Genomic DNA, 13726 nt, shown 5'->3' on the forward strand with positions numbered 1-13726 from the left:
GTCGTTGTACCTTGGGTCGTACACAATGAACTGTGGCGCGATTCTGGCTGGCGCAACGCGATTTTGATAGATCTATCACACTATTTAATCACTCTATAACCCATTTGCTGAGGAGGCTTGGTGAATCTCATGGAAACCAAAGGAGAGAACTTTTAGGGTTTTAGATACTAAAGGTTGAGGGTCTTTGGGTGAGGTTCAAAGCTTCAAGATGTGAATCTTCGAGAATCAAAAGAGGGGGCTCTTGGGAAAAGGGTTGGTGCCTTTTGGGGAAGATTCATGGGGATGGGAAAACATGAATGGAGAGTCTTTTGTCAGCAACTTGGGTGAGTCTTGTGAAACCAAAAGAGAAAATCCTTAGGAAATCAAAGGCTAAAAGTTGGTTCTCTTTTGGGGGTTAGATTATAGTGTTGGGAAACAATTGTAAACACCTTGGGAGAGTGAAAATTCATGAGTGTCTTGTTCATTGGTGAGATTGGGAAAATGAGTAGAAATTAGGGTTGTTCTTTGTGAGCTTGTTTAAGCTAATTTCTTGTAACCCATTTTGTATCTCTTTGTAAGAACTCATTTATAGTGGATTGGAGAGATCAATCTCTCCTCCAGAGTAGGTCATTGTTGGACCGAATTGGGTGAACATTTCTTGGTGTTGTTATCTTTTCTTTACTCTCTTTATCTTGTTTATCATTTGGTTAGATTGTGGTTTTGCTTTACTCTCTTTATCTTGTTTATCCTTTGGTTAGATTGTGGTTTTGCTATGCACTTGATTATAGAATAGGTCTATATATTGTTGTTGTTGCTTGAGGTTATTTACATTTGGTTATTGGTTGTTATTGATACTTACTCCACGAATCTAAATTCTTTGATGTGAAGTTTGGAATTTAAGACCAAATTCACAATATTTTACCACCCATTGTAGGACCTGATCAACTCCAGTTTTGTATTAGGTAAGTGGTGGTAAAATAATCTTGAAAAAACATGTAAGAAACATGATTGGCCTTTACCAAAACTGCCTATATCAAGTGGGTACGCGTGTTTATTGAAAAACAGACATGTTTAGTTTTAAAAGCTATGGTTGGTGGGTATATATAAGTTTTTTTTTTTTTTTATTGAATAAGGGTATACTGTAAGTTCTTATACTCTACATGACTTAGGTTCCGTTTGAATTTAGCTTATGAAAAATAACTTATGCAAATAAGTAACTTTTTATATTAATTCATAAGTTCTCACTAATGAAAATTTTATCTTCATAAGCTGTTTTTTCATAAACTACCTTAACAAGCTCATGAATAATAAATAAAAGCTTATTATTTGCATAAGTTGTTTTACATAAGCTCAATCCAAACAGACTCTTAAACTTAAAAAATCAACTTATAAAGTGAAGGTGTCACTCTTATATGTTCTTTTTAAATCTTAATTTTTATTTCAATGTTTTGATTCTTTTTAAAAGAACACCTTATGTTTAGAACTCGTATGTTTGATGCATGTAAAATTTGATAGTTGATCTAATCGATAAACTATAATATGATATCATATTAATTTTTTTATACTGTGAATACTAAATTCTATAAAATTGACTAAAAAGATGAATGTATTATTATTTAATTATTCTTTTAAAATTTTATTTATTGTAAGATTTAGAATTATTAAATAAACTTTTCACTCTATGTTTTTTTATTAACAGGACTAATGGCCCAACAAAACAAATAAAAACTGCAAGTAAAACAACCATTGTTGACACATCAAAAAATATTTTTCATTATCGAGGAGTTTGGGAGCGGCAATGAGCTAAATGTTCAGATGATTAAAAGATTTAGACACTACATTTCCATCCAAAATTTTAAGAAATTAAATATGTGTTCCCACTTTTATATATTCAATATTTCCTCTATTTCTATTCGGTGTGAGACTTGATTAATCACACTTGAAACCCAACGTCTTCAACTTAATTTGCTTCTCTCAAGATGTGTGACCAACCCTTTCGAGTTAAAATTGTGAGTACCTTTGGCAACAAGCAAGTATGGAACGAAAGGCACCCTATATCACTCAACTTAACCACAACAGTAAAACTATTTTCAAAGCTTACCTGGGTGATGGAGAATTTTTTTTAACCAAGATGAGAAGACAACCAAAAGTGTTCCATGGTGATTTATAATGGCATCTTCACATGTTACTCAATCATTCGTTGGTTTTAACAACTGAGCCATCACACAATTCAGTTTTATCGTGTTTGTCATGGGATTTGAGCTAGAATTGCTTTCTCTCAGGACAACCAAACACACATGTCCAAATCAATTTTGTTATTCTAGATTTATTTTACATACAAGTGAATCCAAACATGTTTTTTTATCTAACCGAATCCAAACATGTTATTAATTTCTTTTAAGAGCAAAAAATTTTGTTGTAAATTTGTTTTTACTTTTAACAGCAAGTTTATCTACACAAATCACCAAAAGTATAGTTTTTATCCAGGTTAAGAAAATTACACAAAATTTAGAGAATGAGGAATAAAGCCACTAAAAAAAAGGGTCTGGATCTAATTAAAACAATATTTTATCCGATATGAAGCAATTTTTTTATAGGGTCTTGGGTCTAATTAAAACAATATTTTAATTTTTGAAAGAAAAACAATATTTTAACTGTAGTTTAATTAAAAAACAATATAGAATGGATGCACAAATCAAAGCTGGACCTAGGAAAGAAAAGGAAACCGTGGTCCAGCATAATCTAAACATGTTAAGAAGGAAAATTGCTTTTTAGGCTTTCAATTTTTTTCTCGGCCACTCCGAAAAGACTAAAATACCTCTAATGTTAGTTAATATTCGTTCGAAAGACTTTTTAAATTGGTTATACCGATTCCTGCTCTCAAAAGTACCGAACGACACTTGAATATCATTGAAGAAGCGAATGGTACTTAAGTGCCGCTAAGGAAAGCTTAAGAGAAATTTCCCTTAAGAAGCGCTTCGTTTGGGTTGAGTTAAAATGAAGTCCAATCCTTAAATAGGTTAATTATAAAAGACAATGAGATTCAAGTGATTGTTTTTTTTAAAGAAGATTGAAGTGAATATCGATATACAACTAAAATTTTCACCTGTATTACCAAAATATGATAGTATGGATCAAATTTAAACCATCAGAAAATGTTTCCCTTCAGAAGAAAAAAAACCATAAAAAAAAAGTTATAAAGGACTTGTCCAACTTCCGATCTGTAAACAAAAAAAGGGTTTGGGTCTGATTAAAACAATATTTTAATTTTTGAAAGAAAAACAATATTTTAATTGTAGTTTAATTAAATACTAATGTAGAAAGGATGAACAAATCAAAGCTGGAACCGGTAAAGAAAAGGAAATCTGGTTCAGTATAGTCTGAACATCTTAAGAAGGAAAATTGCTTTTTAGGCTTTCACTTTTTCTCTCAGCCATCCAAAAACATTAGGGTAAAACATGTTCTTCATAACGAAAGTGAAATGACCCTTTGTTAGCCAACATAATCCATTTAATTTGATCGGTCCATCATGTCAATAATAAACCCTTAGCTTTGTCGTTTTGTCAAACACAAATGCAGTCAATCCATCATGTTTATATTCACTCGACTATCCTTACGTAAGAGTACATGACCTCAATCTTATGAACCAAAATACTTGGTACAAATACAACCCCTGAGCCCAAAAAGTAAAGATGCTCTGAAGGGCCACGTGGCCAACCAATTGGGTATTGAAAAAAGTCATCTATTGACGAGTCTAGTGGAAAAAAGTCCTATATTGACGAGTCTAGTGGATAAATGCACTCTAAAAGGCCGAGCGACAATATTGTTTGGTATTGAATGTCACCCTTCTCTCGAAATGCAAAGAGGATGTTATCGGTCTCTCTTTTTGTGTGTGTGTGTGTTGTTTTGTTTGTTTTTATCTTTCTATTTGTTGCATTATTATTAATAAAAACAACATGATTGATAATATTCAACAATTGAGTTAAAATTGCGTAAAAAGAATCAATTGAGTTAAAAACATGGGAAAAAAAAAAAAAAATTTGAGCTAAAAGTACATTCTGACCGCAAACAAACTTTAGCTATAATATAAAAAATTAAATTCTAGAATCATTATTTCTAATAAAAGGACTTTAGTTAATTGCTTCCATTAGATTTCACAGCTGCTAGTGAAAATTGATTTTGTACCAAATGCTACGAATAATAAGTAGTTTTCCAATTAAAAAATAAGAAGAAAATGAGACTTGAAAAGCATAGATGAATCCTTACCAACTAAATAACGTTTGCAGGCACCAATGTGTGATTTGATCAATAATTTTAATTGCTTGAATCAAGTACTTTTTCAACAAATTATATTTGGTCCGTCTCTTAATAGTCTATGGTGCCATTTAATTTGAGAAAGTAAACTTTTTTCCTATCATGGGAAAGTAAATCTCAACCATTAGATTCAAGAGGAACATTGATTTTATCATAGTCTTTCTGCATTATATTTTTTCCCTTTTATCTTCAACCATACAATCATCAATCAACACAAATAAACCCCACCAGCACCACCGATTGGCTCAGACTAACCCAATCTCCAACCATATAGAGGCAAACCAGTACAGGGTTGTGAAGGACTTTCCTTCTCACCACAGCGTATGCGTCCATTAAAGCAAGCACAAAACTCCAAATGGCTTGTAAACCCATTGCAGCTATCAAGTAACTGCAATATAAATGGAACAGTCAGCATTAAGTAATTCCGTATGAATCCAAGCATGGTATATTGAAAAAACTGTTCATCGTATACACGCTATAAGAGTAAATTTCCAGACCACGATATTGATAGTAAAACAGCTCGTCGTATACATATTTTCATTGCTATAATGGAATCAATAAGAGAATGTGGTTTATTTGTGTTGGTTGATGATTGTAAGGTTGAAGATAAAGGGGAAAAAATATAATGTAGAAAGACTATGATAAAATCAATGTTCCTCTTGAATCTAATGATTGAGATTTACTTTCCCATGATGAGAAAGAAGTTTGCTTTTCTAAATTAAATGACACCTTAGGTTAGAAACTTGTGTTTGAAACACCAATTCAAATTCGTGAACTTGGAGAAACAGTTAAAACTTTGTTTTCAACTTTACGTCTCACACATTTTTTTTTTGTGACAAAACTTTACGTCTCACACTTGAACTCTGTTTTCAACTCAACCTTATTTTGGCATCGATTTCATTGGAGCATTAGTGAAATATTGAACAAGCAAGGAAAAATTCATCACCAACAAAGTGATAATCATATGATTCTGTTTTTGATGAAGGTTAACATGACAAACTATATTTATTAGTCTATCATAGTGAACTAAAAAATAACCATTGACTGTTATATTTTTATAAATATATAAAAACAGAAATGGACTCCATTACTTAGGTTAGAACTAATTACCCTAGGAGAAAAAATATAAATGAATTCCATATTATGTTGTTCTTTATGGGTACAAAAAGGATTCCATATTTTAACATTCATGATTAATAGAAACACAGCCAACAATAATATCCCTCGGAGAAAAAAAAAATAGAAATGGATTCCATTACAAATTTACATTTGTTCGAACTAATTACAAGGTTAAATATTGTGTCTAAAATAGAGGCCAGCTTCTTCGGACAATCATGCCAATTTTTAGGTTTTTTGTTGTCATTGTTTGAGCTATGCTAAATTTTACGAAGATGTTGACAAACGAAATGAGGTGACAACTAGGCTATCAATGAAAGAATGATGGGTGATTTACCCCAACCAATACACATTAGTCACATAAGCACATATTCATGAACTATCTTGACCCCACAAATAAATTGCTCATTTTCATTGGTTGATGGGTAAATTACCCACCATTCTTCAAAGGTAATTTAGAAATAACCACGAAATGAAAGAATATGTATGTGTCAATGCATTAGAAAAGTTTAAAACGGTTCATTGTCTATTTGACCAAAATCATCGGTTGGATAGTCAATTAAGTCTAACGACAAAATTCACACACATTAAAATAGTGCTAAGAAGTGGGACTTGTGCATTCCAAACCACACCCTAACATACCAAATGTTCTCCCAATCTTTTATATCATAATATCAATCGTAATTACGGACACCACGGTTTAGGTTTTAGAATCAAGGAATAATTCATATGGTGGCTAGAATAATACTCTCCATAGAATTGTCAACTAGCAACATTCAAAGTTGAGAGATAAGCACGTTGCATTGAACTCAACCATACCCATCTTCATTACTGTCACCGTTCAAATTTTCCATCTTCCTTTGCTAAAAAAGACAAACTCAAGAATGCACATAGCAATTTCTATTGTCCATGTCCTTTGTCTTTGCATGCAATTTGTCATGAAAAGCCCAAGCCCAATGGGCCCAATGAACCGTGTTGCCACGTCAACGACACGCAACGTCATTATCGTTAAAAAACAATTAAAAAAGCGTGTAAGAAACAAACCCAACGAAAACGCCACGTGTACGTTCTTATCCTTTTCCCCATTAAAAACGCTATAAAAACACAATGGTTTAGGACAATCTCAAACCCTACCAACAAATCAAACCGTTTTTAACAGAAATAAAAAAATATCTCAAAAGCTCTCAAAAATGGCTTCAACAATGATACCAATTCAAGCGTGTGCCGGATCCGGTCACCGGATTCCAGATCCCGATCGCCGGAGAAATTCCTCCTCCACTAACTGGTGGACCCCTCTGTTCGGTATGTCATCAGAACCTGACTACATCGATTCCGACAACAAAGCACCGAAATCGGAATCAGATCCGTCGTCAAAGCCGTCACAACTGCGCTTTTCCGGTGGTCTCACAGAGGAGAAAGCGAAGCAGCTTCGAAAGATGACCGTTGGCACTGAATCGTTTCATGATACTATGTATCACTCTGCCATCGCTTCTCGACTCGCTTCCGATTTCAAGGCTCGCTCCGATCTGTAATCTTCCGGTGCCGGAAACTTCCATTTCACATTACGTTGCATGCATCGTTTTCGTTTTTTCTTGCTTTTTTTTTAGTTTTTTATTTTAAGATCCAGATTTTAGGGATTTGATTTAAGTGTTAACGCCAAGCAATGTTGTGTAATGGTTTAGCGTTTAATTTCAACTGATTAATCATTGTGTATATAGAATAATAATTTTCAATGTATAAATATAATTGGTAATATGCATGTGTTGTTTTAACTTTACTCTGATATATTGATGGATTATTTTTAACTTTACTTAGAAGTTTTCTTAACTTTGGATATGATATTGCCTAAATGTGGAAGAAGCATTAATTTCATATATTATTGTGCAAGTTGACTAGAAGAGTAACTTAGATTTGGAGTATATCTGATATGGGATGGGATCTTAGTGAATTTTAAAATAATAATATTCTGTCTCAAGTATCAACTAGCATGGGAATATGCTTTGCGTTCCTATCCGGTAATGTGTCATTAATAGTTACATATAGTAGTGTGTAGTCTGTGGAATTAACTAAATCTTGTGATTAGTTTATGAATCTTGTGATAATTCTTGTAAAGAGAAGATGCACTAGCGAATATGCCACCAGTAAGGATATTTGCATCAGTTTTTGACAATTTTTTTTAGAAAATGGGGTTGAATAAGAAATTAATTGAATATGAATTGACAATATCCCATAGATCATCATCATCATGGTTCGAGACGTGAGATCTTCAAAGCACAATTAAAAGCAAAAGTGAATAACAATTGATTCCGTAAATATTAAGAATTGATTAGGATATATGAAATAAAATTAAACAATTTGTTTTTTCAAAAAAAAAAATTATTTCTATAGTCAAATTTGGTCTACTAATCATTTGGTTTTCTATTTTGTTGTAATTTTTTACATTGATGATGTTCTCTTGGATTTAATATATAAAAACTGGGGCTTGATATAACTTTTATTTACAGATAGCAAGTCACCCAATAATAGAAGAAAAACTACTCTATTCAATTGTATTTTGTTAAAAGAATTGTAAGATAAATATCCTAAGTCAAAGATACTCAACATCGCTATCTATTATTTTTAACGCAATAAAATACATTGAATAGACCAATAATTTATGATTTCAACGCAAGATAGGCTTCTCAAGAAAACAAAGGGAAATAATATTTTAAAAAAAAAAAAATAGAGAAAGAATTCTGTTTAGGAATATTTATGTAATATTCAGTTTAGAACTTCGCATGCAGTTGCCGAAAAATCAAAACTACGTAAACGTGTATCATATACTCAAATCAAAATATTTTGCAGCAAAGTATAAAATGGGGATATATATGAGACAAAATATTTTGTACTTTGCTGCAAACGAATTCTCATTTTATATCCCCATTTAAAATTAATAAAAAAGGAAAATATTCATTTAAAATGAGAATCTTCCTACTTACTTCCTTCACTTCCCTTTCCTTTCCTTCTAAACTTCACCATACAAACATATTAACTCAGCATCAGTGCCTTATTCCCTTTAGGAGATTAGTACTATTTTTGCAGGTCATTAAGCCACTCTAGTTTACGACAGCGATTTGGAAAATGAGCTCTGAACTGCTAAAGACTAAAACTAAAGGTGACTTCACATAGATGAAACCCAAACGAAATGTCAAAACTGGTTTGTAACAGAGGAGCTGGGTTCCGTGCGAAACTTGCTCAAGTCACTTACCGTCTGAGATAACTTAGAACCGTTAGATTTAGCGGTTCTGCATGACATTACTATATATTCTCTGCAAAGTAGTTTTTCTTATTCTATATCCGAAAATTTCCAAAAACCTCTATTCTGCCATCAAATTTTCCTCCCCCTCATCTTCAGTCTTCTACACTGGCCTTCCTTCTATGCTCCCCGATTTAACCATTTTACCCTTAAATCTTTATTTGCAAGAACAAGTTAGAAAAATGTCATTACTCATTACGGTCTATCATATTTAATCAATATGATATCACATAGCGGGTCAACATTTACAGCCTCTGTATCAAAAGTCTTCCAATTTCCAATGCAATGATTTCATAGTCTTTAGGAGTCTCCGCAAAAACATTATTTCCTGGGTTGCTTCCTTTTTCAGTCTGGTATTTTGAAAAAAAGATTTGGACCTTTAAATTAAAGATGATGAACAGAGTGTGTAAACTCTTCTCCAGTCGGCGCCTGAGTGAAACCAAAGAGTGGATTCATATTCAGTGCAGTCGAGACAGAGATGGAGAAGTGGGGGGTTATAGGGAGAAAATCCAGTGACTTGAGTGTGGTAAAATCTTGTCAGGAATAGGATTGTGGAAAATCAAATAGAGAATGATAAAAAAACATGGTTCTGACAATACACAATAATATCAGGTAGAATCACTAGAGATCTAATGGTTCTAAGTTATCTCGCACGGTACACAAGTTCAGTAAGTCGCGCAGTAGCCTTGGCTTGTAACTGAAGTCTAGATACCAACCAAGCTTGTTTACAGATAGCATAACTACTCATCTCTTTTATCATGTACAATGAAGAAACACAATACCTAATCCAGCATCACAGCTATATTTTCACCTTAGTGGTTTATTTAAACTATAAATCAGTTCTAGCTGAGAAAATTCATTTGATGCTATGAATCCACTTGGAGCATATAAATTATTCACAAGTCAGCATCAACTCACTCACCAAAGCAAATAAGATTTATTTATATCACGATCTATATCAGGTGAGCAAATAAGATTTATATCAAGTATGCATATTGATGTTCTGAATCCAATTAGACCATATTTTGCTCGCATTATAACACTTGGAGGAGATCAAGAATAGCCTCCAAATTCCATAATTATTCTACTAAAAGCTAAAGCCGCAATAAAAGATGCAATTCTCGAATAGTATGTGGTACAATAATCTTCCCAAAAAATTGGGAAAAAAAATTCGTACATGATAAAATTTCTCTATTTAAGGTGTTACCAGGATTTTGAGCAGCAAACGCAAGTCAAATAATTTATTGAGGACCTGAGTTGTGATGTAAACGATGCTGGTCTAACGCCCAATACATGCTCTGTATAATCATTTGCTCTCAGCATCATACAAATCTGATCTGGATATTGTCATTAAGGAGAAACGTGATAAGAAAATATAGATTGACTAAAAAAACAGTCGATGGATTGTTGAATTTGGTCAATTACAAATTTACAAGGTGAAAATTCTGATTTAGCACCGTAAAATTTTTGTCACCATCCAATCAATGTAATTTCATTCTAGTTATACAAGTCAGAAAGGAAACATGGCATAGGAATTTGACAAGACATGACAAACATGTAAGAGGGAAATAAAATGCTTTACACCCATACTTCTCCCTGTTATTAGTGTTGCTGTATTCTACAGTTTAATAACTTTCAAAATCCAAAATTAACAAAGAACGAGCACCTTTTAGTATCACTTTGGCTTGCATATGCCTTATTTACTGGCATAACTCAATTAGGGTCAGTTTGTGGCAATGAAAATTTCAACATTCATAAACTGATCTCGAACTTCAACTACTTCTGCCTAATTAAATAAATAATATAACGGCATTGATGTCAAAGGAATGGCAATGTATGAGTAACGCATAAGAGCAAGAATGCCAAACTGGCATCTTATAATGAAAACCCTCAACACCCTAACTGATCTTAAGCCTTCCACTACTTTCTCTAAAGTCTAATGAAAGAAACTAAAACCAAAATGAATGAAGATTAATTGATATCAGAAACAATGGTCTAGAAAATCAATAAATATCAGTCATTGTTAGTGATATCTAGTCAACACGTCAAAATTATTTTGTGAAGGAATCCAAGGAAAGATACCTAAGTTGTGATTCTATTCTGAGCCCCCTTACCAACCAAATTTGGACTAACGATAATTGAATACAGTTAATCCAGTTTAACATCAGAAAAATTCCTAACCACAATGAAAGTTTAAGACCTGTTCAGTTTGCACTTTTTTTTTTTTTATATATTTCATTTCATGTTTTCATTTTCAATTACAAAACTGCTACTTTCACTGTGTTTTCTATTTCAAAGTTTAGTTTGACAAACAGTTAAGTCATATTATTACTTTTCATTGATTGCTCTAGAAAACTTTGAAAACAAGAAACAAAATGACAAAATAAATAGCAGATGAAAATATAAAATATTTTCTCAGACCAAACAGTCATTTACGTGTCTCGGAAAAATCACGGGAACCTCCTACTTTTCGTGCCTAGCATTGACTAGTGTTATCAAATAGAGGCTATAGTGAGGCTATAACGCAATAACACAGCAGAATTGGAAGAAACTGCTATTGTTCCGCGAAACGCTATTTAATGCAAAGTGTTGTCAAATAGCGGCTATAGTGGCACTATGGCATTGTAGCATGGAGGAATTTGCAACCCATTTGGGGTTGGCCTAGTGGTTGGCTTGGGATCTTGGAGTTTGCTCCTCCAGAGGTCTCAGGTTCGATTTCCCTTTGGTGCCAATTTCGGTGGGCTAAGTCCATACAGAGCTTGCCCTTGCTTTAAACGGGGCCCCCGCAAGTGGGCGGTGGGATTGGTCCCCTCGGATTAGTCAATTCTTGAATCGGATACCGAGTTTTCAAATAAAAAAAGCATAGCGGAATTTGCACAAATCTCTATTTTCCGTGATCAACGATTGACAACGTAGGCTTGACACTATGACAAATTAAGATGAAACCTGAACTGAGTCCAATATCATGTTTTTTTTTCTTCTTTGGTCAAGAATACTCCTATCATGTTATTTCCCCTTTCCTTGTCTACTCACAGACCCACAAAGCAAAAGTTAACAAGTATTTCATGTCCAATCTCCAGTAGCCTCAGAGAACCAATTCAAACTTTAGTTAATAAACAAAAATCGGCAATGTAAAATCCCAAAATGCAAAAGATTAGGGCTAGGCCTGTTTGAATTGGCTTATTTGAACTTATCTACTGGCATAAACACCACTTGTAAGACTGTTTAGACAGCTTATGGAAACCATCTGTGATATGTTCATAAGCAGTTTTTAGCTTATATCCATCCATAAACTCTCCAAGATAACTTATGAAAATAGTTTTTAGCTTATATAAAAACAATTTGACTGTATTTATCTTTTTTTTTAGGCATTTAACTTTTGTTATACAAATAACTTAAAAAAAATAGCTTAAAGATAAACATTTATATGATAAGCCCTTATGCTGTAAGGGCTTAATTAAGTCATCCACTTGACAACATTTAGACTATCAAACAGGGTAAATATATACAATCTACAACAATAACAACAACAAATCAAGTCTTATCCCACTAAGTGGGGTCAGTTACATGGATCGAATTATGCCATAAATTTTTTACGTCTTAATCTCTTAAATTTTTTTAATAGTTTTCTACGTCTTGATCTGTCTCTAGTGATTTGACTACCTCCATCCTCTGAAGCACGAACACTCCTCGGATTAGACATGTGCCGGTGTCGGACACGCGGCAGTGTCCGACACAGACAAATATAACTACATTGAATTATGTGATTGTCTCAAATTATTGTCGGTGTCCGTGCTTCATAGCCTCCATATGATCTACTCTCCTTGCTACATAATCCACATGTCTTCTCTCTACATGCCCACACCACCTAAGCCTAGTTTCCACCATCTTTTCTACAATAGGTGCTCTCTCTCTCTCTAATGTTGTCATTTCTAAACTAAAATATTGTAACCCCCAAACTATTCTAAATGTTGAAACCCATTTTGCAATCCTACACAAAACAAACTAAATAGAAATACCGGTTTCTTAACTCTAATTGAGAATCTCAAGCATCCAATGACCAAAATAAAGCCACACATAAATATAGCACAAGTTCCACAGAAATACTAAAGTATACAGTATATTTTTATACAACCCTATAATTGTATTGCAGCAGCATCACATAGAAAAAAGGATACACGAGATAGCCTCCATGAAGAAAAGCACCGGCCAACACAGCTGTAAACAAACGATCTCTCAAAACAGGTTTATGCCGCAACCCCAAACGAACTGAAATTGAAAATATCATAATCAAGAAAATAAAAAATAAAAAAATTGAATGAAAAGCGAAAAATGAATTGAATGAAGAAAGTGACTAACTTAGAGGTAGAACAGGAGCATATATGAGAGGAAAAAGGAACTTGAGAGGAGGACCATTGTTCTTCCTTCTTGCAACGGGTTCTCTGTAGCATAGCAGTTAAAGGGAAGACATGAAGAATTGATTAAGGAGATGAATGTGAAAATTGAATTGTTGAAGTATGAATGAGAAAACGTTACATGTTAGCAGGATCAAACGACGTCGGCGCCATAGCGGAATTGATCGAGATCGAGAGTTGTTGAAACAGGGTCAGCAGGGATTTTTCCCGATACAATATGATAATCTTTTTCTGAAGTGACAAGAATAATAGTGCTAACTATGTACCATATATTTTTTTTTAAATAACTATGTACCAAAAAATTCCCTATGTGCCAAACAAAATTTCCTCTAAAAAATGTAAATTATTTTAAGATATATAGTGATAAGAGAACGGTGTTTAAAATAATGTCTTAAATTTTTGACAAAAATAAATGATATTCATTCATTCAAATTGATATAGTACATCGATATAATGTAAATTCGCTAAAAATAAAAAGGATAAATCTGTGAACAGGCTCACAACATCCATGTTAATAGCATAAAACGGCAAGGTACAAATGCCTACACATATGACTATATTTAAATCTCCGGAATAGCCATATCTCCGGATCTGCAACGTGGATGAC

At 33.3% G+C, this 13726-nt stretch overlaps 2 protein-coding genes across 2 annotated transcripts; one reads left to right on the plus strand and one right to left on the minus strand.

Moving 5' to 3' along the window:
- The first annotated feature begins 6512 nt into the window (after positions 1-6512).
- LOC11444413 (uncharacterized) lies at positions 6513-7186 on the plus strand. Its single transcript, XM_003609198.4, has one exon. The coding sequence runs from the start codon at positions 6600-6602 to the stop codon at positions 6939-6941; it is 342 nt and encodes a 113-aa protein (XP_003609246.1). The 5' UTR covers positions 6513-6599; the 3' UTR covers positions 6942-7186.
- A 2476-nt stretch (positions 7187-9662) lies between these two features.
- Positions 9663-13382, minus strand: LOC112421295 (uncharacterized). The gene is made up of 4 exons (XM_024782449.2): positions 13241-13382; positions 13064-13146; positions 12883-12973; positions 9663-10041 (listed from the first exon to the last, which is right to left on the minus strand). The coding sequence occupies exons 1-4, from the start codon at positions 13270-13272 to the stop codon at positions 10011-10013; spliced, it is 237 nt and encodes a 78-aa protein (XP_024638217.1). The 5' UTR covers positions 13273-13382; the 3' UTR covers positions 9663-10010.
- Between the last annotated feature and the right edge of the window lie 344 nt (positions 13383-13726).

Source organism: Medicago truncatula, chromosome 4 (genome assembly GCF_003473485.1).
Source record: "Medicago truncatula cultivar Jemalong A17 chromosome 4, MtrunA17r5.0-ANR, whole genome shotgun sequence".
Lineage (NCBI taxonomy): Eukaryota > Viridiplantae > Streptophyta > Magnoliopsida > Fabales > Fabaceae > Medicago > Medicago truncatula.

Excerpts from the sequence above, each read along its gene's own strand:
- LOC112421295 (XM_024782449.2), bottom strand. The coding sequence starts at position 13,272 with ATGGCGCCGACGTCGTTTGATCCTGCTAACAT. Across the intron at positions 12,974-13,063 it reads TGCTCCTGTTCTACCTCTAA|TTCGTTTGGGGTTGCGGCAT; the intron begins GTTAGTCACTTT and ends TTTCAATTTCAG. Across the intron at positions 10,042-12,882 it reads CTTCATGGAGGCTATCTCGT|ATCAGATTTGTATGATGCTG; the intron begins GTATCCTTTTTT and ends GACAATATCCAG.
- LOC11444413 (XM_003609198.4), top strand. The coding sequence starts at position 6,600 with ATGGCTTCAACAATGATACCAATTCAAGCGTGTGCCGGATCCGGTCAC.